The sequence below is a fragment of the Bombus pyrosoma genome, linkage group LG9 (assembly GCF_014825855.1).
Source record: "Bombus pyrosoma isolate SC7728 linkage group LG9, ASM1482585v1, whole genome shotgun sequence".
NCBI lineage: Eukaryota > Metazoa > Arthropoda > Insecta > Hymenoptera > Apidae > Bombus > Bombus pyrosoma.
Genome location: NC_057778.1, coordinates 5,270,490 through 5,297,246, shown reverse-complemented (window position 1 = coordinate 5,297,246; position 26,757 = coordinate 5,270,490). Strand labels below are relative to the sequence as shown.

General features: G+C 38.1%; 2 protein-coding genes across 10 annotated transcripts in view; one reads left to right on the top strand and one right to left on the bottom strand.

The window, feature by feature from the left end:
- Positions 1 to 21,821, top strand: part of LOC122571221 — a 67,228-nt gene extending 45,407 nt beyond the window's left edge. The window contains exons 2-3 of the mRNA XM_043734691.1: positions 18,720 to 20,233; positions 20,707 to 21,821. Coding sequence (XP_043590626.1) covers positions 18,720 to 20,233; positions 20,707 to 21,051 — 1,859 coding nt within the window. The 3' untranslated portion in view covers positions 21,052 to 21,821. The remainder of the gene's footprint in view (positions 1 to 18,719; positions 20,234 to 20,706) is intronic.
- Positions 1 to 24,593, bottom strand: part of LOC122571219 (RING finger protein 17) — a 307,437-nt gene extending 282,844 nt beyond the window's left edge. The window contains exons 1-7 of one of the 9 annotated variants that reach the window (XM_043734681.1): positions 24,069 to 24,593; positions 23,640 to 23,679; positions 23,223 to 23,528; positions 22,556 to 22,825; positions 22,393 to 22,475; positions 22,067 to 22,270; positions 21,905 to 21,985 (exon numbers count right to left, since the gene is read on the bottom strand). In XM_043734681.1, coding sequence (XP_043590616.1) covers positions 21,905 to 21,985; positions 22,067 to 22,270; positions 22,393 to 22,475; positions 22,556 to 22,825; positions 23,223 to 23,340 — 756 coding nt within the window. In that variant the 5' untranslated portion in view covers positions 23,341 to 23,528; positions 23,640 to 23,679; positions 24,069 to 24,593. Of the gene's footprint in view, positions 1 to 21,904; positions 21,986 to 22,066; positions 22,271 to 22,392; positions 22,476 to 22,555; positions 22,826 to 23,222; positions 23,680 to 23,903; positions 23,978 to 24,068 lie in introns of those variants that run through there. The other 8 variants (XM_043734679.1, XM_043734680.1, XM_043734682.1 and 5 more) reach the window with 8 other exon arrangements.
- Positions 24,594 to 26,757: the final 2,164 nt, after the last annotated feature.

Genomic DNA, 26,757 nt, shown 5'->3' with positions numbered 1-26,757 from the left:
TAGGGAATCGACTAACTTAGTTCGTGGGATAAGCACCCATACACACAGAGTCGGTTACTGGTGTTACTCGGCTGTTCTTCTATTAGCAACATCAACACTATCGCCATAGACATACATGATGCATATTGCCGACCATAAGTAGATTACGGATACTTGCACTAAAATATTAGCTCGTCGGAAAAGTTTCTTCCGTTTTATGAGGAAATAATAGACGCACAACGTTTTTAGCTTTATATTATTTTGTCGAATTACGTACGATCCATTTTGTTCTGTTGAGATAAACATCGCAACATTTCACAGACTACTTGGTTTCACGTTTGTATGAAGGTGCACTGTTGTAAAAAACACGTTTGCGAAAGAAAGACACTTTCCGGACAACCTAATATTTAGATGGTGAAATAAACTTCTGTTTATTTCAATTTCTTCAATTGCACGAGAACTTGCAGAAGGATCTAAAGCGTAACCACGAATATTAGACACTTATTCGTTAAACATTCGTCGCAACAAATTTTCTCTTACTTCTAACTTACTTCTAAGGTACATATCATACGGGTGAAATAGCAGATTTACAACAAAACTGCTAGAAACGATCGTTTGAAGCGATAATTTTAAACAATCGACCCAGCTACCCTCAATTTCCGACTAAATTTCAAGATCACTTGCGATAAATTCGCAATCACGTTTCCGGAAACCGCGCTAGAGTCACGGACGAGCATTTTCAAGAAAACGTTTAACCTGTGCATCGTCACGAGCTCGCGTAAGTAACGTGCGTGGGATATGCAACGAGGCGTCCGTGTCAAAGAATCGCCGCGTTTCCGCGAAATTAGCAGCTCACCCCTGTCTCTCATTCGCTCACCCCTTCTCATAGTGTCGTTTCCCAAATTCGATCTTTTATCAGGAGCATCGTGTGCACCGATGCGGCCTTTCGAACGAACGATAAAAGCGAAAATTAATGAGTATTGCGCGTTTTAGTTCGTTAGATTAAGAATCGCCGAATAGGAATCGTTCATAGCGAAGATGTTCGCTTTGGTAATTTCTAAAGATATGGCAAGGGGTTGAAATATCGGCTGTAAGATTGGTAGAATATAGTTTGTGACTATATTCGAAGGTTCTTATCATTTTTCATTTCATCGCTGAAGCTAATCAATTGAGCACGATAACAGTACGTTGTTCTTCCTAAGACCGAAGACCGTTTCACGTGTTTTAACAATTTACAAATTTTTATACTATTGTGAAAGTTTAAACTTTCTAATGGTTAATATCTCTTTATAATGTGATTACTCTAACATCCGCTGTATTACGTCGAGTCATTGTAGACAAAACTAATCTTCCTGTTAGAGATCTTATGGAACCTTGTGAATCTTCTGATGTTTTTATATCACAAGATACCACAATCTCGTCGCAAAACCGTACATATTCCAACAAGATGAACACTATGTACTCGTGTTTCGAATTTTCAAACAAATAAATAATACGATAATTAATTTACAGGCTAATGCAACTTCTTGCCAAATCTCTTATCGATTAAATTCATTTAAAGCGACTGAAATTCCGCGAAGAAATGCTGCGTCGTATCAAGAACACGTTACATCGAGAAGTTAATTAAACCATCGTAAAACGAGTACTTGGCAAAAAGCCACCCTCCTCTCTACTCCACGTTATTGCTACAACAATGCTGGAAGACACAACATACATCGAAATAAAAATGACTGTGGAATAACATTATCATGGCCCAGCAACCTATCGTGCTGGCTTTATAATCACTGAGAAATCCGGTCGGTTTTCCTTCCTAGCAATCAACCTTTCCCTTCGTATCCCTTTACTCGTACGCTCGTCGGTATAAAAGGGTCGGTCTTCGTGCTATTTCTCTCGTTCGTTTGTTTCTCCATCCAATGCATGTAAAAGTTGGATGGAAGCAGTCGAGGGAGAAATACAGACAGCGAAGTCTGGCAGACAGAGGGGAGTGAGACAGAATACTTTTCGTTATTTGTAACTCGGCAGGTTTGCTTCGTCTCGCGGATGTTCACGTCGCGAAGTTCAACTTCACGACGTGTCTAGGTGGCACGAACTGGTCACGAAGATCGTAACGACAGAGGACAGGCCGTCGTCGCGTTTGTAATTTCAACGAGCGAAGACAGTATTCGCCGTCCTCTCGGTGTCGAGTGGGAAACTGTTCGTTCGAGTACAAGTTTCGCGTGAAATGTCGCTAGACTACCGATACAACATCGTGACTCATCCACACGAGCTTCTTTCGTCTCTCGATGTGTTCGCATACGACGCGAGTGCAGCCACCCACCGTTGGGAACGCGCCTTTCTTCCCCTTTGCGTTACTTTGCCAGCAACTCGATTATCAAACGCGTCGTGTACATAGGATTAATGCAAATAAACCTGTGCTCGTTAAATTCGACTCGAGAACTGGATCCTCGAGTAGGCTAATTTTTGTCGTCACGGTTTTAGCAAGTAGACGCGCGAATTATGTTTGAAAGAAGGAAATGTACACCGTGGTCGTAAATTCCTGGCATAATTGAAGTCAGGCGAATTCTATGCCTTTTAGGGCTTCCGAGAAAATCGAGTTTGTAAACTTGTCAGATATATGGGCGCGTGTTTGAGTAATTCCTGATTATGTAGGAACGCATAGTTGGCAGCTTGTTCTACACGTGTTTAGCAAAGTGATAAGTTAATAGTAACGATACTTTGTTCGTTGAACACAAGCAAGCTTCATAGTTACGTATTCGTAGTATGTGAAGAATGTATTTGATATTTGACAAAACGAAACATCCACAGCTAAATGATCGGAGAAAGTATCGTAATAAGCAAACGTCTACGAGCGCATAAGAATGGCGAAGCATTCGCGAAAGTGGCAGGTTACACGGGAAGGGCGTTCAACTGGATTAACGAAGAAAGCTGCTATTTTTCCACGCGAATGAATTTTCGCTATGACAAATTCGCTGGAAATGAAAAATGGCAATTTACCGTTTGAACCTTTAACGAAACTATTCGTTGGTTTTTCGGCGTTCGGATACGAGGAAAATCATCAGAAGCTACGTTAAACGAAGTAAAATATTTATAGGTGCTACTATGCGGCCGCAGTTTTCAGAATATGAAGTTTTGAGAAGAATTCCACTTGAAAATTCAGACTCGTAATTAACCAGAATTTCCAGTCGACGATGTTGAACCGTTTTCTAAAGAAAATGTAAACACACGCGGCTCTTGAAGGAAAATGAATTCGAGAACTCCCTTATACCAACGTCTGCGCAATTGTGAATGTAGTATTGATCAGAATGAAAATAATTAAACTGGCAAAAGAACATGCTCGTGCATCCGAAACTTTCCTTTAATATTGTACGTGAGTCGCATCTCTCCGAATGCTGGCCGTGATACTTGGTTTTGTATTCGTTATTAAAAGATAAAACGCTACAATTGTTCTCCGGCTACTGTTCTTACCATCATATCGTTTTTATGACACTCGATTAAATTGCAAATAGCCGGCAAACTTGCTCGTTTCTAACTACTGTCGAGTCTAATGAGTCGTAGGAAGATTTAGAAACAGAATTACGCAGGACCTTTCAAAATGATTGAACCAAAATTCGAGTGTAAGTTTTATATGTTGGGACAAGAAAAAATGTTTATACAAATGGCATTGTATGTTACACGAAGCATTTTGAAATTTCATCGACAAGAATTCGGTATACAACCAGCTTAAACTTACGCTGAGCAGAGTAACCGCGTACCTAATATCTAAAATATAATCAATTCTTTCGAAATAGATAGTATTTTTAGGAAGAGTTGAGAAATTAATACTTTTAATGCAAATATATCTCAAGAGGACCCCATAATCAAATTTAATAAAAAGACAAATTTGATAATTTCGATAGTTAAATAAAATTATATCTTGAACGCATTTTGAAACACGCTATAGACATTTTTTCTTATCTATACATATATATAAATTGTAAAAATGACTGATTCGTTCACCAACCTATAACCCAAACTGCTATACCTAGAAAACGCGGAACTTGGACAATGTTACAACCGTTCGCGGAGAGACGCGTAAATTCTCGCTACGATTTTGATAGTCGACGCCGTGAATCAGTCGTTCCCCTGTTTCGATTAGGATAACAGAGGTAGTTCAAATGATTGTAACACTGAATTAACAGGGTTAATATAAGCTTCTATTTTTAACAATATTTAAAATTATAATTAACACGTTATAAATGATTGAACTATGATACAACTAGTTTATTATTATAATTCGACTCGACTTTATAGTATTTCTCGACGTATTCGTTTGACTAAGCGACCTTATTTCTCTGAACCTCTCGATGCATTCGGTTTGACTCCTCGTATGATACTCATTGCCCTTCGATTTTGTTCTTTGTCTTCTCTTGGAGACGACCCCCACCACGCTCGGGTCTCGCGACCTATGATCACTATGCCACCTTTTTTGTGTAGGTAAAATAACGGATCGAAGGCGAATCGATTTTTTTTTACAACTCGCTGCTTGACAACAACTATGCGCTTATCGCTAAATTGTGCATATCTCGCCGGTGTCTGCGACACTGTAGGACCAAGGGAGACGGTTAGGAACACGGTCTATAGTAAGCCTCGAGACGTAACAGACAGCAGACCTGTTTTATAGCGCGAAATATCGGATAAGAAAGGTATTTTGGAAATACGAATCCTAAAGAACGAATCCATTTTTTCTAAAGGATATCCGTGTCCCGCGTGTCGCTAAAATTGGAGACGCGAAATTCGACGTATCAGCTTCTCATTGAAAATAGACAAACAGGCGTTTTTCGAAATCCAAGCTTCGCAGAGATGAAAAAGGGTAAGTTGTTTTTTGAAAGGATATCTCTGTATCTCCATATCCACTAAAGCTGGAAATTTGTGATTGGGCAAACGAGCTCCTCGTTAAAGATAAACAAACGCGTGTTTGAATGTTTTTCCTTTCTTTTTTTTTTTTTAATGGTTAGTTTCAACGTATGAAACCACCTACGCTTAAATTTTTATACGATTAAACCTTTTAAACTACCTTTAGAAATAGAAAGAATTCAGAAATCTCATTGATCCGAGAAAATGACGGATTTAACCGCGCATCGACAGCCACTTTCACCGGATCGTCTTCGTTAAAAGCGGAGAGATACATACGCGAGCCGCGCGTTTCAGGTACGATTACTTGTAACGAGCAATATTCTATTCAATTAACGTCATCAGCCGATCGAGCCTCATAAGAACGAAATGAAAATTCCGATCGAGCTCGTATAAATCAGATTAAACCTTCGAGTATCATTTTCCGTTCCGGCGAATATTTCCAATTTGTATCCACTCTCGAACCTTCGTTGATTCCGGCATCGCAACGGCGATTCTGCTATCCTTTGACCGTGATACCCTTTGCACCGAGCCAGAGAATAATATGCTTTGAAACTATTTGGAAGTCATCTCCATATCGCGTTCGCTGAAGAACTCGCGCCCTCTCTTTGTGGAACACGACGACAACCAACCGGGAATAGTTTGATCGCTGTGAAGATATTAACGAAGAACTGTATTGTGCCATAATCGAAGAAGCTGCGCCAGGTATTTGCGAAAGACGAGGTGCGTGTGTGGAACGTTCAACGAGATACAACGTGGTAAAAATGTTGAGTCGAACGGACAGATCGTTTGGTTTTTCGTAGCGAAACGAAACTGAGATTAAACAATGGCTATTTAGATAATTCATTTCTCATTCATTCAGGAACATTTTTGGAGATACTTGCTTTTTGTTGGCCTGGCACAGGTTCAAACGTGGTTCATCAAGACAACGCAAGGCTACATGTGTCAATCGTCTCAGGACAAAAATTGACGCAACTCCAATGGGATTTTCTATCTCGTCTATCATATTTTACCGCTGTTGCATGCTCGGGTTACCATTTATTCCGCTCGTCACAAAACTACCTCGACAATAAGAACTTATCTTCTTTGGAAGACTGCAAGGACGGATTGGAACGGTTTTCTTCTTTTTCTCAGAGAAATAAATTATTCCACGCCGATGGTATAACGAAGTTATCGCAAAGATGGCGAAAAGTCATCGAAGGGAATTCATTGATGGAGAACAATACGCGTAAAGGAGAAAACACATACTTCAGTTTGATGGAAAAGGGAAATTAAAATGTAACGTGCTTTCCGTCCAACCCGGCAAATCTAAAAAATCGTGATAAGAATAGACGAAGACGAGATACTTCGAAGGATATTGATTTTTCTGAATTTAACATATAGTTGGAGAAAATCGTCTGTAAAATTAGCAAAACACTTTCGAGATTGTAGCGATGTAGAAGCGATGAGTAAATTTAATCAGTTCGTGAGAAACGTAACATATTTGGTAACTCGTCATATAGTCGAAGAAGTAGCGATAGAAACAATTCTTAGTGCAATAAAATTATCATTTCGAGTGGAAACCTTTCATGAAAAACTTTACTTCGAAACCTTATCTCAAAAGTTTAATGCTACTCTTCTGATAATCGCGGTTTTATAAGAAGAGAATTAATGTGTATAGTTTAACGCCATCTCCGTGAGTAAAATAAATCTGGTTATAGGAAGAAAAGTATTAAAAGATATGTGTCAACACGTGTGCATTCGTGCAAGTTTCTAAAGTAAGGGAAAAAAATAGAATTTTATTCCCGTACTGATAAGTACGATATTTTTCGTGGCGCTTTTATAAGTCGTTCCAGAATGGATTATCTTGTTTATCATACTTTTCCCTGGAACTACCTGAATAACTCGTTGAATAACTAGCGTTAGGGAAGATTGGATCGAACGAATATTGCGTGGCTTGAAAGGATTCATCCTACACAATTACTTCAACTTTCTTTATCGCGTGCAATTTTCAAAATTTAAGAGCGCAATATAAAGCATGAAATTCCCATATAACGTAACGTGACAAATTTATTTCTCACATTGTCGATTAGCTATTTTTATAAAAATACCTTCCTACACAGAGGACAATCCGCTAAATCTTAAAATACCAAAAATAAAAAGGGAGTACAATCAGAAAAAGTTCCCTTTAACAGCGCTGATAAAAATCAACGTTTTATCATTACTTATATAGTAAACAAAAATTAGACACGAAACAGCATAACGTGGAGAAGGAAATACAAACTGTACTCGAAGAGCGCGGTTTAGTTAATTTCACAAACAGGCAATTTACAACAAAATGGGGTTAATTTAGCCATCATCAAGCAGCAGCAACAACGTATTTGACGAAACGGCGCATGAAACAACGAGTAGCGCACGATGGGAAATTCGCGGGGGCATAAATATTTGCAAAAGGAAAGAACACGCATTGTGGATGGGGCCGGGCACAAAGCACGATTATCGCAAGATTTTAATACCCAATTATCAAAGCGTTTCATCGCTAATTTTATATTACGTGTGGCCAGTACGAGCGGGCCAATAAGATCGGGTCGCATAGAATCGATTTAAATTTGCGGGGTACCTGGACCGAATAGTTGAAATTATTCGGGCAAATGAACGAGTCGGTTGAAAATTCAAATAATAGCGGCGCATTTGTGGCGCGATTATGTGTTTCAATAGATTCGGAACGTACCTACGAGTCGTTCACTTTTCTAAAAACGGGAACAAAGCGTCAGTCTCGCAAGCAGAATAATTAATTTTAAATTAAAAGGCCCGTCGCCGATGTAATTAAATATAAAACACAATAAATCTCCATTCTGATTGTCCATCTGAAAGGAACGATTTTTTCCATTGTGCCGCAGCTTACTGTGACTCATAATCGACGTTCGAACGGCGATCGAACGTCACCTGACGCAAAAAGTATAAAACCTCCTCGTCGATGGTAATTGGTAGGGGGTGCTTCGCTATTGCTGATGTACCACCACTGGCTAAGGAATGGTTTTCCATATAGAAACGAATAAAAGATATCGTGCAAAAACTTTCTGGCACGTGCGATTTGATTCGTGATATGGACTCTTATCGAGTTATCTGTAGTGAATGACAATTTGATAGAATATTAAATGTAAATGTTAAAGGAAATAATTTTGTATTTTAAACGAATCAATACGAAATATGCGTAAATACAATTAATACGAATTTTAAACGAAATAATTCTTTTGAAATAAAATATATTTTAACGAATAAAGATTAATATCTTCTTAGCGTGATTTTCCATTAAAGAGTAGATAGAAAAATATAAATAAAATTACTTATCGTTCTCCCAAAATATACGAATATTACTGGAATAATATTTTGTAGAATCTCATTCGACAAATAAGTACAACACACGGTACGCTGCACGATTTGAAAGAAAGAACAGTTGGTCATAAGTCAAAAGATACTCATTGTGCAACACTCTGTATAAATAAGTACTTTCTAAACAGAATCGATGTTCGTACATGCTCCTCCAGTATCGACGAGCTATCGTTCGAATCACAAATATGCCAATCCATTACGACCGACCGAAATCCAAACTAATCGATTATTTATTGACATTCGGACGTGTGCACACTTTCCGCCGAACTGTTCGAGCACGATCGTTTGCCCACCGCGATATCTCAATGGGAAAACCTGTCCGGAGTCTCTATTTAATCGCTATCCACCACGATCTGATTTTGTCTGACTAATTGAGCAACCACTGCGAAAACGTGGGCAGATCATTCGACAAGAAATCATAGTGAACGTGAAACTTCAACACGTTCGCTATCGAATCAATTTTGCAATATCGTGGCATCGCGACAAGGTATAACATGTATTTTATAGGAAAAGAAAAGAGTGTGAATATTTTATTGTGCGTTTGTAGACTTAAACTATCGTAATCAATACACGTTTTATTTTTCATATGATCTTCTTTATTTTAAATAATTCTAACGTATAAGATACTGGATTTATCGAATATTTGGATAATTTCGATCAGCAAAATCCTTCTACCTCGGAAAATTAGTATGGATGTTTAATAGTAATTTATGAGCAATTGATAATGATTAATAAAACATTTATGAGTAATTGATGGTAATTTGTGAAAAATAAATCTATAGAACAGCCAGAGAATCGTGGAATTTCATATTTTAATTCAAACAGCATCTGTGTAATGAATTTTCATATGCGAGAAGGAAGATTATCGATCACATTGAAAGGTCTAATTTCTCTTATAGCATGCGGTAATCAGTTGAAATTATCAAGGAAACAAGTAATCAATCACGATTTTGCATGTGAGGTAACGATGCAAAAATTAGTAAACTATATTTCTAAGAATTATATTTGGAATGAAGGAAAAACAAATACATTGATCGAAAGGTATAGTGCACATAAACGAGAAGAAATATAATCTCTACGTTCACGTAAGATGCCAATCAAGCTAACAATTAAAACGTCTTAATAATTTCCTAATCATTCTCGAACTTTAATTTCATTTTCTATAGTGTCCCAATAATCATATACTTTCATTTGCACAAATCTTTTATCGATTTCAAAGATTCTTTCGACAAAAATCCTAACGCTTCCACGAAATTTTCTAAATATTACTTTTCATACGATTCAAGCGTCGCAATCAACCCCGATTCTCATCGACAATTCAAGTGACAGTCATCGATGTGCCTCGCGTCAACATGTCGTTTCTCCACTTATCCGTTAGAAACATCGGAACTGATTAAACCCGATTCGAAAGTATTGCTTCTTGTTAAATGTTCAGGTTGCATGTGTTAAACGAGGGAATTAACAAGAGGAACGGAGCAACGAGACGCATAATGGTCTGGCAGGAACGCGGCAAAGGAGCAGAGAGGACGGGCAAATGCATGCAATATTGAATACACGCGTCCACAGCGTTGTATTAATTTTCGTTTGCCTGCCTTTTGTCGCTTAATCGAGACCGTATTGTGCGCCGGCAAAATCGAGCGAAGCCATGCGAATTTTATGATACAACGCCAGCTTTTCCTGTTTTCCAAAGGAACGATTCCAACTTCGTGTGCTGTTTTCTATTAAAATCCTATCGTGTAATCGTTTAATGAATAGAAGAATTCTAGTTGTACTTCTATAATAGTTGGAATTCTTCCATTCTAATTAGAAGTTTCTGGTTGTTGCGCTGCTTTCAACGTTTTTAGTATCCAATGACGTATTATAGATGAAGCAGGATTTAGAGGAATTAGATTACGTTCAATCGAGCAGTGATAACCAGTGTAAAATGTGGATCAGTGGAAATATTTTACGACTTAGTCGATTTAGAATTGCGGAGAAAATCTTTCGGATTACAAATTTGACAAAGTGAAAGAAAAGAAGAAAATTAATGTTATTCTATTTTATTTATTATTTATTAATCTTACGTTATTTCAAGAAATCTCCGTCTTTTCAAAAACCACCAGTAGTCCAAATCACTCATGCTTCTCTACCTTGGAATGATACCTTCACCTTGACACAAAAAAGAAACTGAACCATCTATCCATCCCTTTGAAACTTAGGTATCTTCCTCCTCCCAAAAAGTTCAGGTCAATATACAATGAATTTCATCCTCAGAAACAAAATAATCTTATTCAACTCTGTGCAACCTAACTCCAATGATAAATCTCCAGAGCAACGCATTATTAATTTAACCAAAGCCCACAGTAAAGATCATCAACGTTGCTGCATTCTAAATCAACACCTGCATCTCGCACCAGAGAAGAAGAAGCGAAGTTAAACAACAATCGTAACACAAATTCGTTGGAATCGCCAAGTAAATGAACTTGCGTGACGCTTGTACGCAATGACCATTACAGCGGTGCCAAATCCTGTAGAACACAGTCGCTTGCCATTCCGGTAACAAGACGCAGCGTTGCTCGCAGAAACTTCTTAGGAAACACACACACACACACAGTCCGTTCTTGTTTCGTCTAATTTCACAGCTCTGTATTTCCCTTAAGGACCAGTTTCGTCACAAGGGACGCGTAACGCGACGGTACACACGAATCCTGCGAACAGGATCGCGGGCCGACAACCAGGTGATCCAGCGTTCTCGGTTACTCGAGGAGAGTCCACGAGACTCGAAAAGCACACACACACCGATGTCTCGTGCGACTCGCCGCTGGGACGAGTGTCGTTACGCGGCTCGTTTTCCGGTTTTAATTAAATGACGTGCGAAACGCGCGGCGCAGAGTCGCGTTTCTGGCTTCCCGGATGCCTGTACTCAGACGGGTCAAAGGTAAACCAGAAATTCGTGCTGTCAACCGACTGCGTATTAACGCGCTACCGTTAGATTTTTCCATGATTTGTTGGATTCCGGCGCACTTTTCGGTTTGACGATTTGATCGGAGAATTTGTAGTCGTTTGATAGCACTCTGTACAGGAATTGCATTCTACGTGCAATTTCTTTGATCGATAGCTTCCGATTCTTGGTTTTTTGGGGGAAATTATTCCTGGACTTTATAATATGACATTCTGTTTAGTCTCAGGTATCCTGAAAATTCGTGGATGTTTGACAACATTCTGCAAGGGAACCTCAAACTCTGTGATTGATAGTTCGTAATTCTTCTTCCCAGAAACTGTTGAATTTGTTTACATAGATTCGAGCAGGATATCGTGTCCTATATACTACAGTATGGACGAAATAGATTCTGCTGGAATATTACAAATTCTAACATCAACATATTCCACGGAAAATCTAATTTGGAAATTCTAGCTATCGGAGAGATAGCAGAAAATTTAGTAACTGAACCGTACAGTATAATGTATATATTATATATTGTCCGGTATTTCTCTTTAATACCTGAGAATGGAATTCAAGACCTCCATAATAAGAGATCAAGATATCTTTTGCAAGAATACAGTTGCAACAGACTTTATGTAACTCCCTGTATATTATGCACGGGACTTCCTGTTGGAACGAACTTACGGCTATAATCGCAAGGTGGTACGGAATTTAAGGAGATATTTTCCTACCTTTAACGCAAGAAAACCTCTCAATAATTTAAACGAAATAACATATTCAACGTTGCAGTATCATAAAAAGAATCACATTGTCACTTTTACATTCTGAAACTACGTTACTAAATAATTTACGGTAATCGTTTCTCCCTAGAAAATTATGCTTCATTATCTATTATCGAATACGAGGATCGATGCCCCGCCAAAAAACATATAAGCCGCACAATAGCAGTTGGTAAACTTTTATTAAAGCAATTCGTTCCATGTGTGCAACAGTAAAAACACGAATAGCGGTGCAACGGGTCTAGCTCAAATTCGTTATCGATGTTTCCAACTGTACGAGCAGACCAAACAATTTTATATTAAATTAACCCTGGCGTGGAAAGTTTAGGAATTATACGAATTACGAAAAAATTCGATTGTCTTTATCAACGGGATGATCCGTGTCAGATATAAAACAGATCTGCGTTAACTTCTGTAAAACAAAATAATTTACGTGATATAATCTCGCTGAAGCTTGTTACCGTATGAAAAACACCTGTTAATTGAGAGTTCTAACAGATGTATTCATAGGAATGGACATCCTCGATGAGAACGATACGGATGGCACGGGGTTTAGCCTTAAAAAGAGACGCAATCAGGCCGGTAAAACGAGAGAAAGAAAGAACAACAATCATTAATTATCGATGACGCTGAACGGGAACGTTACTAAAACGATCATCATTAAAACCTCATTTACCCTGTGCTAATCTCGTTATTCTCGGCGGCCAGTCGTTGGCTCACCTTTTTCCGATATACCGAATCCGAAATTTTAAATGGAGGCTTTTATAACGCGCAATTATAACGCGTATTCTCTCATCTTGACGCCGGTGAGCGTACATGCGAAGGAAAAGCGAAAATACGCCGTTTCAAGCGGTCGTACGCGCGCGTAACGAAGGTAATTACATGCACGCGATACGAAAGCGAAAGGGTCATTACACGTCCACTCGACGCGACAGAATACAGGTTACAAACCCGGGTCCCTTTCAATTTTTATGAAACTCGCCGTCGTTCTACTTCACGTGCGCGTCCAGGATCGTGCATAGAATCGTCGCTCTTGAAAAAGCTGTTTCATTTATTTAACGTTTCATGTATTCGATGAACGTTCAAACGTTCATTCGTTCAAAGGGATTTCAATTCGATGGTTTCAGCTAAAATTACGATGCCAATTACGTTCATTGTTCCGTCGTGCTTTTATTTTATTTTCGCTAGCAAACTGAAAGTCAGTAGCTTAATCATCCTCTGGAATGTTCAAATGTTATCGTAGATTAACGATTTAGAATTAAGGATTTTACATGGTCACGTGAATATAGAACGAATTGTCAAATTTCTACAACTTCTTTCAAAGCTATCCGTAATACCAAAAATCTTACGAATTATATAATTGTTACACGCCAAACTAATTCTAACACAACCGATGCTATTAATTCGGAATAATTCAAAATAATTCGGCAGAACCACTCGAACCTATTTCCTTCTCTTCTTTTCAATAAAACATCCAAACAGGATAAAAAGACAAAAGCAAACTGCCTAACAAGCAACTCTATACCAAAACACTCTATACCATGAAACTTCATCGATAAACGAAATAATAAACAGAGACCGTTCATCTTAAACGAAACAAGACAGAAAAATGAAGAAACGAGAAAGGTATTAAGCTTGATTGGAAACACTTGGTTCTCCACGTTCGACTCACGTGTATCCGACCTAGAGATAACAGGCGAACTGTTTCGAAACCTTACGACAGAGAAAGATACCTTCTGTTCGCCACCATTTTAATTAGTTTTCCCATTGTGCAAGAGACACGGGTTCGAAAGAGAGGTTGAAGAGAGGTTTGGCACCAAAGGTGGAGAAGAGCCTCTGAATTCCGTTTGCGTCTACTGCGTAGTTGTCTCGCAATGGGACTCCTCGTCTGTCACGCTTCCAGATCACGTGCCTTCGAAATAACGTAATCCGGGAGACCAATAGCCGTCAATTAATATTCCGTATCGAGATACCGATGAATCGGCACGACATTCTGCCGGACACGTCGAGTTTTCGTGTCGTGGCCACTCGCCACGATACGTTGCACAAATGTAGAAACCCGTGCAGCGTAAAGAGAAACAGACGCGGTGATCAATCCGCGGCGAGACCCGAAATATTGCAACATATAGTGACTCACGAAAGTATCTGGACTCCTATTCATATCGTATATGTTACATAAAACACTCTGAAATTCCATTAGCAATGTAATGTGACACGAGCGTGAAGTGTGAACGTACCTATGTAGTCACCAAAACGGCAATGTTTATATAAACAAAGAACAAAGACATTTGAGACGAACCTGGACAAAAAAGGACTCACGCTGTGTTGTTTCAGTTCGGAGATTAATCTGGTCACAAAAACAACGCTTTTAAAAACAAAGACTAGAGAAATTCCGTTTATGACAGTGAGAAAGTGTAAGATTAGTAAATTATTCTAAGCTACAAGCTACAAATTAATTCCAAACGGAATAAAGGTTATATCGCAAGAGGGGAGATATTAGAACGCGGTATGCCTCTACAACGGCGATAATAAATTTAATGCTCGATTTATGAATTTACAAAACAACCTTTTTCCTCCGTCCCCACGTACGACCAAATTAGTATAACCTCCATAATTGACAAGGACGCGTATAACCCAGCAAACGGACGCTCTTAACGTTTTTTAATCCTTGAACGCTGTTAATTCCCCCTATAAAAATGAATAAACAATAACATAAAATGTCACCGGGTTTCGAGGCGGACACCGAAGAATCGAATAGTCGGGATTCGCTGTGAAATACAACGCAATTTATTATAGTATCTACAATTGAAAAAAAGAAACAAAAAAAGGAAGCACAGTGAGAAAAGGGGCGAGAAAAAAATTCATTGGATGGACGCACTCTCGTTGGATAATAAAAATCCTGCCGCGGCCAGGTGTCTATTTTGTCTTGTTCGCGGTTCGACGGCATAAAATAAACAAAAATCCATCGACACCAGTTCGCGTAATACAAGCCTATCGTTACAATCGTAATTCAGAGACACGAAACCGACAGAATAGAGAACAACTGCTGCGGACAATTGATATCGCCTATGGAAAACAGAGCAACGTCGATATTCCCAATCGCGCGAGCCGGCAAAATTACTGCGACCGCCGGTTTTATTTATTGTATGGGCCAGGAGACGAAGGGCCGTGTCAAAAAGCGAGGCAATACGCGCTCGGCACATCCGACCAAATAAACCCGTTTCTCATTTTCCCGCCTGCGGAAAACGAAAGTTCCTTAACGAGTGAAAAACTAGCGCGACGCCTTTGCCGGAAATATTAACTCGCGTGCGTGAATCGCATACTAAATTAATACTCGCCTCAGTGTGAATATACCGTGCACGAGTGGCATTAAAAAGAAAAAAGAAAAGAATACCTGGAGCTTGGGAAAACAAAAGGTATTTGCGAGAACAAGGTAATCAAATGATAAAAAATTGAACAGGGAGAACGTTCATTAGCAGAGTCGGATGTGGCTGTAGATTGTAAATTTTCGGCACGGAATTTCTAGGTTGAACAAACGACAATCTGCATGTTTGTGACGAATCGATAGAACGGTACAAGGTTATCGAGGTGTGTAATGAAATTTATTAGAAACTGGTGTAACGACTGGTTTTGTGGTACAAAGGAATCGAATACTGATTGATTTTGAGATTTAGGTTTTACTCGTCAAAATGTCATACTCTAAAACCAACTGTAAAAGTATCTACGACAACTGTGATACGAAGAACGTGTGCCTAACTTGTACTTCTCTGTTGCTACCACAAGTTTATATATAAAACAAATAAATTTCAAGAAGACTTGAAGCTTTTCTATCCTCACAACCTTCCTATAGCCTGACAGTCCTGTATGTCTCGATTTTACCGATCAACAATCTCAAACCTATCTCGGTAAAGCACCGATCGCTCATCGAGACAGAAAATTCGCGGACTGAAGAAATCAAACCTGCGAAGGATCGCCATTCTCTAAGATACATAGCTATCTAACGATATCATTCAAGTACGAGTTTAGCGTACTCGAAACGTTTGTCGAAAATTTTCATCGACGAGAAACGAAGTGCCTGTGATATGGCCAGCACGAGTGTAAACATAAGTTGTCGAGCAGAATCGGGTTCGCGCGAAAAAGAGGGGAAAATGCAAAACCAAAGGGTGGAGAGATCAAGAGTCCGGTTATCCCGAAGGAACATCCTTACGCAGATACAGACATAGGCGACGGCGCTTTGTAAATTTTCAGGGCAAGCACCTCTTTAGAGAGGGCAAACGGAGAGAGTTACTCGTGGCACACGCGCTTTGCGGATTTTTCAATCACGTTCCGTACTGACAGGATTAATAAAGCGACGCGCGCTACGCGGAGAGTTTCCAGACTCATTTCATGCAGAATCGAATTGGATTTCCAGGTCGGGGTCGGTGTATATCTGTGTGCAATGCAACAGAGAGACTGGATCCCTTTGATGTGCCACGCTCGGATACCGTTGAGCTTCTTCTATCTCTGTCTATCTATAACGCGAAAACGATACCACCTAGCCACGTACTACGTTACATCGCCACTAAATAATCGGTTTATAAAAATTCATGCAGGGTATAGAGAAGCGTCGGGTTTATGGTCACACACACATTTCCCTTTGCATCGAATACGACCATCTCTGTGACGAACAGGATCAGGCACAGTGAAGACGGCCTCCTGGCGTTCGTTTAGAGAAAGAGAATCGAGGATTCGAGGATTTTGTCTGAAATATTAGCACGTGTTCGTTATACGAATGATATCGGGTGTTACGAATAGCGATTGTAAAAGTATAAAAATTACAAATAGATTGAGGATGAAAGTTTTAATACTGACTGAAGGTAAATATAATCGAGCACCTTTATAATATCACTCTTTAAGCGTTAACCGATCGTGTACGTCGATTAAACCAACAGAATTTCAATTTTTACTTTTTCCAACAACATGAAACTTTCATCCACAGTTATCTTCGCAAACATGAATATTTTCATCGCTTTCGTTTCAGCCGATAGGAATATTTAGCAACTTTCGATATAAAAATCTTTTCAAGCATTAAAGAAATCAAAACGAATCATCGAAAATCTGTCCACATTCTCTTCCAGTTGTAGAAATATACAATTATTATATAAATTATAGAAATATATAATTATTCGTACAAAGAAATCGATATGAATGCACGAAGATAAATCAACACTGTCTCGGAAGGAGAGGTTAAATAATCTTTAGTTTGTGTCCTAATTTAGATGCCTCTACACAAAATTAAGAAATGTTTCTAATTAAAAGAAGAATAAACAAGATGAAAATCAATGCAATAACGGTAACACGAAGTAACTTCTCCTATTTTTACATGAAGAACTTCTTAATTAGGTGCGCTGTGCAGTAGCTATATTGATCAAAGTCCGCGTAGTCAAGCAAAATGTTATCAACCAGAGTTAGCTGTATCTTTCTTCAGAATGAAGAAAGAATCGCCGCACAAATAGTTCCACCCTCCGTTTCCAAGATCTATTAATCAAAGTTAATAAATCCGTTCGAAACGTAAGAACAAAAAAAAAAGCCGCAAATACCCTGCAACGAAGAAATATGAAAGAGCACCAAAATGAAGAAAACATAATTAGCTGTTAAACACGGGAATAATTGGCAACGGAATCGATCGAACAGACTCCATTTCCCAGGGATATTTGATTCAACGAGGCAGCATACGTATGTCTGCAGCAACACCAAAAGATTGAACCATTCTGTACGATCGAGCAAGACGCGAATAACGGGGGAAAGTAGTCGTACACGCGTAGGGTTGAGGGTCGAAGCCAGAGGAGAGCAGAGCCGGATGATTGGTATGTTTTTAGTGGTTGCAGCACTCGAACGTGCCAGAGCGAATATATCCTGCACGACTGCATACACACACGCAAGGGAACACATGCGCTCGCGCACTGAGTGCTTCGAATATATCGGCATGCGTGTTCGTACATAGGTACATACACCGATACGGTCTTTATTCTTGCTATCTCGGTGCACGTACAAAAGCGTTGGCCAGCTCTACGAATATTTTCCCCTTAATTTAATTCCGCCAGGCCAGAGTGCAGCGTACGCATTACTTCGCACGTATCCCGGCAAGAGGGTAAAGATTAAGATTAAGAAGAGCGAGAGGGAAGAAGTAGGCGCGTTGCGGTATAACCATGCACGCTGGTAGCTTTTTAAAAGACCGATTAATAAGGTGTCTATACGCGTTGCTATAAGGCAGCGTCATCGCGTTGAATTGATTCTTTTCCCCCTCTTTCTTCTTGCCTCACACACTTTCTTCCAATTTTCTGTTTTCCCCTCCGCCCTCGATTTCCATTTGGTCTTTTCATCAGCTTCCCCGTCGTAGTAATTGGAACTTACTGATTTCCAGATCGTTCCTACTTTTATTGCCCTTCTCTCATCGACACGCTCGCGTAACACTCTAAAACGCTTAAATTTCAGAGGGACTCGTACGGTGCGTTTGTCAAATGCGCGACCCTCTAACCATTTCGGTACTTCAATTGTGTTAAACCATTCAAGCGTATTTTATGCAAGTTGTTTCCTAGCTTGTGATTCGCGCGCAGATCGATCTATTTACTTGGTTAACGGGATAGCCTTTTTTTGCGTTTCATTATTCATACCGGCTAGTTTTATTGGATCGAAAATTTTTGCATTCTCTATACTCTATAGAATATACGTGTTTATTTAATATCTATTCTACATAAGAAAATCTCGTACGAATTAATTTTAATTTCTTGTTACAGTGTTAATCATAGGGACCAGCGCAGCATCTTCTGATTCAAACTCGACGAAAGTCGTAGTCGACGAAGAAGATGACGAATCGTTGCCAGAGATCACGCTGGAGGAATTCAAAGAAAGGTACAGGAGACTGATACCCTACATGACGTTCTACGTAGCAAACAACTACGTAAACGGACAAAACCCGGCGTCACAAGCCACTCCTGGAAAAGAGATACAAAGTGGCCTGCTAGGAGTGAGAAAGAGCCCGCAAACGTTCGTCAGAGTGAACACCGTGCCACGAAGGACGAACAATTATCACACGAATGTACAGAATCACGACAAGAAATTCATTCCATCGATACAATACGATCCGAGAAACGTAGGAGCCGATAGCGACTATTTCACACCCGTGAGACACAGTTCGAAGGTCAATTATGACGAGTACCCGATACCGTATCAACTGTATCGGGATCAAAAGGTAGCGTATCCCGAGATAACTACGGTATCCAGCCAAGCTATCCGTAAGGAGAACAGATACTATGCAAACGTGAGACCATTACGACCTTACACGACAAATGGCAGAGATCACTTGCCTAGAAAACAACCCATTAAACCTATTTACAGTAATGTACGAGATGAGTACATGCTTGATTATAATGTCAGACCAAGTACTGCTGTTAATTATCCTGCGAAGGATTTCCAAGATCACCGACAAATTCCACTACCTAACGTGTATCCCAACGTGCTGGAACCTCTACCAGCGAGTAAACAATCTCCTATGCTCGCCCTACCACGAAATCCTAACGTAAACCTGCAACAAATAGTGGAAAGCTTTCAACTAAGTGAACGTTTACCAGAAACATTGAACAAGGATAACATAGACAATAGTCTAAAGACACTTGTAGAGATATTGAATATCCTTCACAACACGAAGAACGAAGAATTCCCGCAGATTCAAGCGTCTCCTTTAACACCAATGGTGGCACCTCTACCACCCAGGATACCGGAGAAACCAACGAGTTTCAGGGTAAGACCGCAAACGAGGCCAAAGGTAATAACCGAGACGCGATTTCAAGCTACACCAAATCCGCTATATTTGACCGACGATCCTGAACGTTACAAAATAACGTCGTACGAGGATGAAACGAAACCTAAACCGCCACCTCAGTCGAATTACAACACGAACAGCTTGACCAACAACAACGTGGTGGAATATTATGTTCCTATTGTGCAAGAAATTCCAACGAAACAGAAAGGACCGTTCCTACCGACGATCAGACCGCAAACCAACGAAGATCCGACTGATCATTCCTACGCTATCACGGAGGATTTGAGTGACGATGTATTGCAGCAGGACCGATATCTCTTGCCACCTGTTACCACGGAAGTTGTCCCAAAGACGTCGCTAAAATATGGTGCTACCAGAGGAAAGGCTAATGTCGACTATCCGGCCTATTCTAGTATACCTCGTACGAATTTTAATTGTAAGGAGCAGCGTTACAAGGGATTCTTTGGCGATCCGGATACTGGATGCCAGGTAATATCTTTATTTTTTGTAATTTCTAATATTCAATCTCTAATAATAAAATTGATCGTGTGACGACTTATATTACAAACTAGGCAAGAATGAGTGGAATAATTAAACATAGGATGATATATTATATAGATATAAATTGAAACTGTAAAACAAGATCTGTTGTAGAGTTATATATAAAAATTTGAAAAATCTATGAAAAAATAAATTCTCGTGATTAATGCCTGGATGATGTCATAAAGGTTATCAAGTAATAAGTAAATGTTAATAATTTCGTTAATAAATCTATTAATTGTATCAATTAAAGAATTATTGAAACTCTCGATCCTATTGCCATATACAAATATTGAAAAACGATGATTGAAAAAATTTGTCTTTGCGTAATACTTGTACCACCTATTCTTGTTCACCTTGTAGACAGAAATTTCAAAGTTGCTATGCGATTTCTAACAGTGATAATAATGTTGTTCTCGCAGGTATGGCATTACTGCGATCTTAATGGTGGTAAATCATCGTTTTTATGCCCGAACGGTACTATATTCAGTCAAGTGGCGTTGACGTGCGACTGGTGGTTCAACGTGAAATGCGAAACGACAACTCAATTATACGTGTTAAACGAACGACTCTACAAGTACATTCTGCCGATAATGCCAAAGTTCCCGGAGGACTTCACCGGTCCGGAAGTAGATCGGTATTTAGAGCTCAAATTTAAAGAGATGGAGGCGAAACTGAAGGAGAAAAAGCTGAAGAAACAGCAGGAGGAGAAAGAGAAAGAGAAAGAGAAGCAAAAAGAAAAACTCAAGGATAAACAACAAACATAGGAGAAAGAAAATGAATAAACGATATGTCTAGATCCTAGTTAAATTATTGTAATTTTGCTGATTCAACTCTAGTACGTATTTAACGTATATGCCTTGTTGCCATTATTTGTTATAAATAGCAGTGAACGATTGTAGATTGTGTCTCTTACACATCATTGGATGTGGAGAAATTTTGTGAAACTCAAAAATGTGCAATATTTTTATTATAGGTTTGTGTGTGATTTATTCTTATATATATATATAGCGTATTTTATAAGAAAATTTTGGTATAAGATCTCTAGATTGAAGAAATCAAATTACTACATTACTACTGTAATGAAATATTTAACTAATATGCAGAATCTAATTATTCAAACACTTAAAGCAACTGGAAATGTAGGAACTGGACACATATGGAACAACCGATAATGTCAATAAGTATTTCTCTTCCCTCTAGTCATATTTGTATTATGTAATTATTTATAACAGCATATATTCTTTATTACTTTATAAAAAAACGTTTGCATTTATACATGCATTTCACAGACAAATAACGGTCTTTTATATGTTAGGTATATATTATATATGCAACATATTATACTCAATTATAAACAAGTATGACGATAAATTAATTTGAAAATTTCTGCTACTTCAGAGAACAGTTTGTACAATTAATCATATTGCAACAAATTGATTCTATGATAATGATTAATATTTGTACTTAATACTTTGTTACAAGTACATAATAAAATTATTTATTTACCATTTAACATGAATATTTTTCTTTATTATGCATGCACTATAATTCCTAATAATCTGCTCTAAGATCTAATAACTTTTCTATAAGAAGAATAAAAAATTAATTTAAACTTACCTTTTGCACCTGCTGAACTCTCTTGAGATTCTCACTCACACGGTCAAACACGTTGTAGAATTGAGTCATCAGTTTATTGTTCTAATAAACACACGAATAAAACTATATTATTTCTTTTCAGTGTTACACTAATAAACTGTTTACATCGGTTATAATACAAACCTGTTGGCTTAAAGGAAAATAATTATGTTTTTTATGTAATTGTATCATACAATGTGAACATGCAGCTATATCGCAATTTTCACAGTAATATCCTATCCGTTCAAGACACTGTTCTGAGCAAGTATTTCTCAAAATGAAGGAATTTTCACTATTTTCCTCCGTTAGCATGACCTTTGAATGATTTTGTAGCGCTTTCCCATGAATCTAATATAACATAAACACAAAACTATGACATTCATACTCTTATAATTTATAGAAAATGCAATCAATGATACATCCCCAAAAACAAACAAATAATGATGTAATAAAAAGCAGTCATAATATACCTTGGAATAACAAATATGACAAAAGAGAACGTTACATTGTTGGCACTTTAGTGTTGCTTGAATTCCACATTCAGAACATAAACCTGAAAATAAAGGATACTTCACTGTAACTTAAAGCATCGTTTAAAAAATATAATTTCTCCTTCTCTAATATGATACAGACCTTGTATGCCCTGTTGCTTTGATTTAGAAGTAGAAGGTTTAAAAAAAGAAATATCTTGCTCATCTCTATTAATTGGTCGATTATGTGACATGACCATTAATCCCAAAGCATATATGTTTAGAGGTAACTGAGGTATATTATTATTGTCATATTCTGAGATTATATTGCAAATAGGACAAGATTGATTAACAAATGATTTAGCACATTTATCACATATTATATGTCCACAGTCTAATAACAAAGGTATTGTACCACGCATAGGAACAAATGCTGAAACAAACAAGATAAAGCTTTCTTAGTATTTTTTCTAATCATACTTTACAAATGGACATGGGTAACACAAATCTAAACAGTGCTATCAACTTTAATTTATATATTATTCTAACCTCTAGGATATCATTTATATTAGAATTACAAAGGAAAGTAGCAGGCATACTAACAATGCTTCTTGTGTAAATTTCCTATTTTTTCTTATTATAAAATGTCATTAACGAAAATATATGTTCATGGAAGTAGATCAAAAGATCTTTACAATACAACTGTTGAAATCACATAACAAATAACAAATAAAAATAACTATTTCGCTTATATTTAATATGTACAACATGTAAATAATCGAAAGAAAAAAACACCGGCAAGCATATGACTCGGGAATGTGAATGATTACCTTCAAAAAAAAATTGGTGTTTACATTGTGTACAAAACACATTTCGAAGTTTTGTAGGTGGAAAATTGTAATTTTGAATATACTTGAAATTTTTCCTGAACTTCATCATTTTATTCATAATGAATAACTCGTACGATCACCAATTTCAAACACTCACTAATCGAATCTGTTTAGTTACACGCCACGATACGGCACGCGGATACTCAAAGCGGCACACATTTGAATTCTGTCCCAGTGGCGGCACAAGATTTTGAGTACCCGCGCAATACACCTTTTAAATAATAGGGTAAAATATCTCTTACAAACCTAATAAAGCAAATTCAAATTAATTCCGATAGACAAAACGTAGTAAAAATGTGTACTTTGATTGAATATTACATTAGATTTAGCACAATTACAAATTTATGTACTACGTACATTATGTACTACGATTCTACATCGGTGCTAGATATGACATCTATAAACAACAAAAGTATTTCGAAACATTTTTTGATAAATATTACCTTAATTTATAATATTTTGATTTTGTATTAAAATAAAGAACGCTAGAACTTAAAATTATTTTTTTTAAATTATATTATTGTTTGATAAAATGTTAAATATAATAGAATAAGTTATAAAAGTTTTATTATATATAGCGAACCACATGTGATAACTTCAGCCATATTTGAATTTACTTACGTTCGTGGAATTTTATGTATACACGCAATATTGCTTACATTTTTTTCTTTCACATTATCGTACTATATATCACACTGTTTTATAGTACAAATATATTACTTACAAAGTTACTCGCAATGATACATATATATATATATATATATATAACAATATAACATATATTACCATATTTATTAAAAGTGTTATATCGTTCACAAGGATACTTTGCTTTCCTTACTTCATAATTTACAATTCTTCAGAAGAGACATAAAATACAAAGATAATAAAATTACCCAATACTTGGAAACGTAAGATAAAGAATTTCATAATTCTTCAAAATCAATTTAAGCTCACTATCCATTGAAAATAAAGAATCGGTGTAATTTAGCACGAACTTCAATAGATCATGTGATCGGTAACATCTGAGTAGAAAACCGGTGCAATTGTAGTCACGTGATTATGAACGCCTCGCGATTCTCAAGGCAGATGCCGCTGCAATCTTAAGAAGTGCACAATTTGGCAAAAACATAAAAAGTCAGGTGGATAAACCGCGGAGTTGTGTTGGACCCATTGGATTCTAGGCGCGGTCGCGTCCAAAGATCCGTTATGATCCCATCTAGCGCGAACGCTTCAGCGAGCAACAGAATCGTAAACCTTGAACGCTATACTTCAGATATTATTCTTGTATGATTTGAAATGCTCCGTGATCAGTAGACACAAACCCACAGTGAAGTATCTAATATTCATGTATATCATAAGGCGAAACGATATCTTCGTCTGCCTTTTACAAATAGAAAGAGCATAATGTCATAAAAATGAAAATGCCTGATGTACGTACGAATGTTTCTAAATGCGTATCTCAGAAATACTATCTGTTTTGTTGCTTTTCAGTCGTAGGTTTGCCATGCTTGTATATTTACGATAAAGGTCAGATAAATCAGTTTTGTTTAGAAAAGAATGTACAAGTTCATCATTAGAAGAGTATAAATAGAAAGTTAAGCTACGACCTGGTATCCTTCGATGTTTGCACGGTAAATATGCGATATTCTGTAGAATTTCCTCCTCGTTGTTTTCTAGTTTGATCGTCCTAAATTATTCCTTTAAAATTTTCAACATAGAATTGAGAATAAAACGAGAAGAACATTATATGCATTAAGGAGCATACGAATATGTTAATTATAGAAAATTATATATTTATATAAAAATTCATATCGTATTTTCAAGCGCAGTGACAAGAGGCGTAAGTACAGATTCAAGTTTTAAATTACAGTTTGTACAGTCATAGTATGTGATAGTGCTCAGTCATAGCAAAATGTGATTCTAGGTTCAAGTTCCTCTACAAAATACAACATTGTTGCATTTCAGAAATAATTGCACCGACCAATATGACTCTAAGTAAAATTACCAGAGATCCAGCCAGCGATTATACGAGTTTTTATCTTTACGTAATCGGTGCGATCGCGCGCAGCCTGAACCCGCCGCAAGCCATAGGATAGGTGAGGCAAGAAGAAAGAGGAAGCGAGATATCGGATTTAGGCCGGCGCGGCGCTCGAAACAACAGTATGTATGTAGAGGCGGAGCGGTCTCTGGACTAGGCAAGCCGAGCGAAAGAGCTGTGGCAAGGTCTAGGCTGGCTGGCATTCAAGGTCGCGTGCACAGCGCAAAAGCCCCTGGATCTATCCCCGCTCCAGATTTCTAGCGCCCTTTGCCTCTCACCTTCTTTGTCGCTCTATCGTACGTATATACACATTTCACCTTTCTCTCTCTCTTTCCCTCTCTCGCTCACTCCTTCGCAGCTGCTCCCTTCTCCTCGACCAATCGAACCTTCTCTCTCTCCCTGCTATTTTCCTCTTTCTGTCCTTCTCGCTCTTTCTCTTTGCCCCTCTACGAGTCGCCTGACGTTTCCCTCTCACACAGTCTTGCCCTTTCCGCGTGCAACATCGATTTACCCATAAAAATTCCCCGTGCTCAACTCTATCACTCGTCTATTACTTCCTGGCTGATGTTCGATGTTTCCCATTCCCGGATTCACCGTTGTAATACGCGACAAAGGTATGATTGATCCGCGGGATGATTTAGCAGCGGTAGCGTGGCCTGGCGTTACATGAAATCATTTATTTACATTGCCTTCCCGTACATCCGCGTATACATATACGTAGGTGAAATGCGTGTACCATTGCACGCTTAACTTGTTAGTTAGATAAAGAAGAAGAATGTAAGTAGCCGCGTAGCGAAGACACAGAACCTCAGGCTTGCGTGAACGAATTATTCGAGCCCGCCTTTGCCTCGCACACTTGCACGAATAAAGTAGTAGCGTTGAGTAAAAGAGAGTTTTCTGGAAGCTGTTTACTCGCGTTAGAACGAACAGTTCGTTCGAGAAGCGTACCGTAATTGTGTACGGGTCAAGTTCAATGCGTCATTATGAATGTTAAAGAACTGGCTACGTGAGCATTAGTCGTTAGATTTATATCAGTAGCGTAAAAACAACTAAATTGTTTATGAAACGCTGTTAGGATGTCGAAATTGCTTATTGCGCGTAAAATTCAAACATACGAATAAGAAATCTCATTACAAATAAACTATATAGTGTTCAGCATAATAGACAATGTCCCATTCATCTATTCTCGTTTATTTTATCTCAAAGGCAAAAAGGAATGCGGAGTAGGACGCTAGATGTTTCTTTTGAGCGTGACACAGCTTCTGGGAATTACTTGTAGTCAACAAAGCAGCGATATATTGTGCCTCAGAAGAGAGATTTTCGTAGGTAAGAAACATTAGAAACAGGATGAAATTTACTCTAGCACTTTGCGTGTGTTTACACTCCATTTCAGTATGGTATATTTAACTATGGAAATTCTTACAAAATACGATCCCG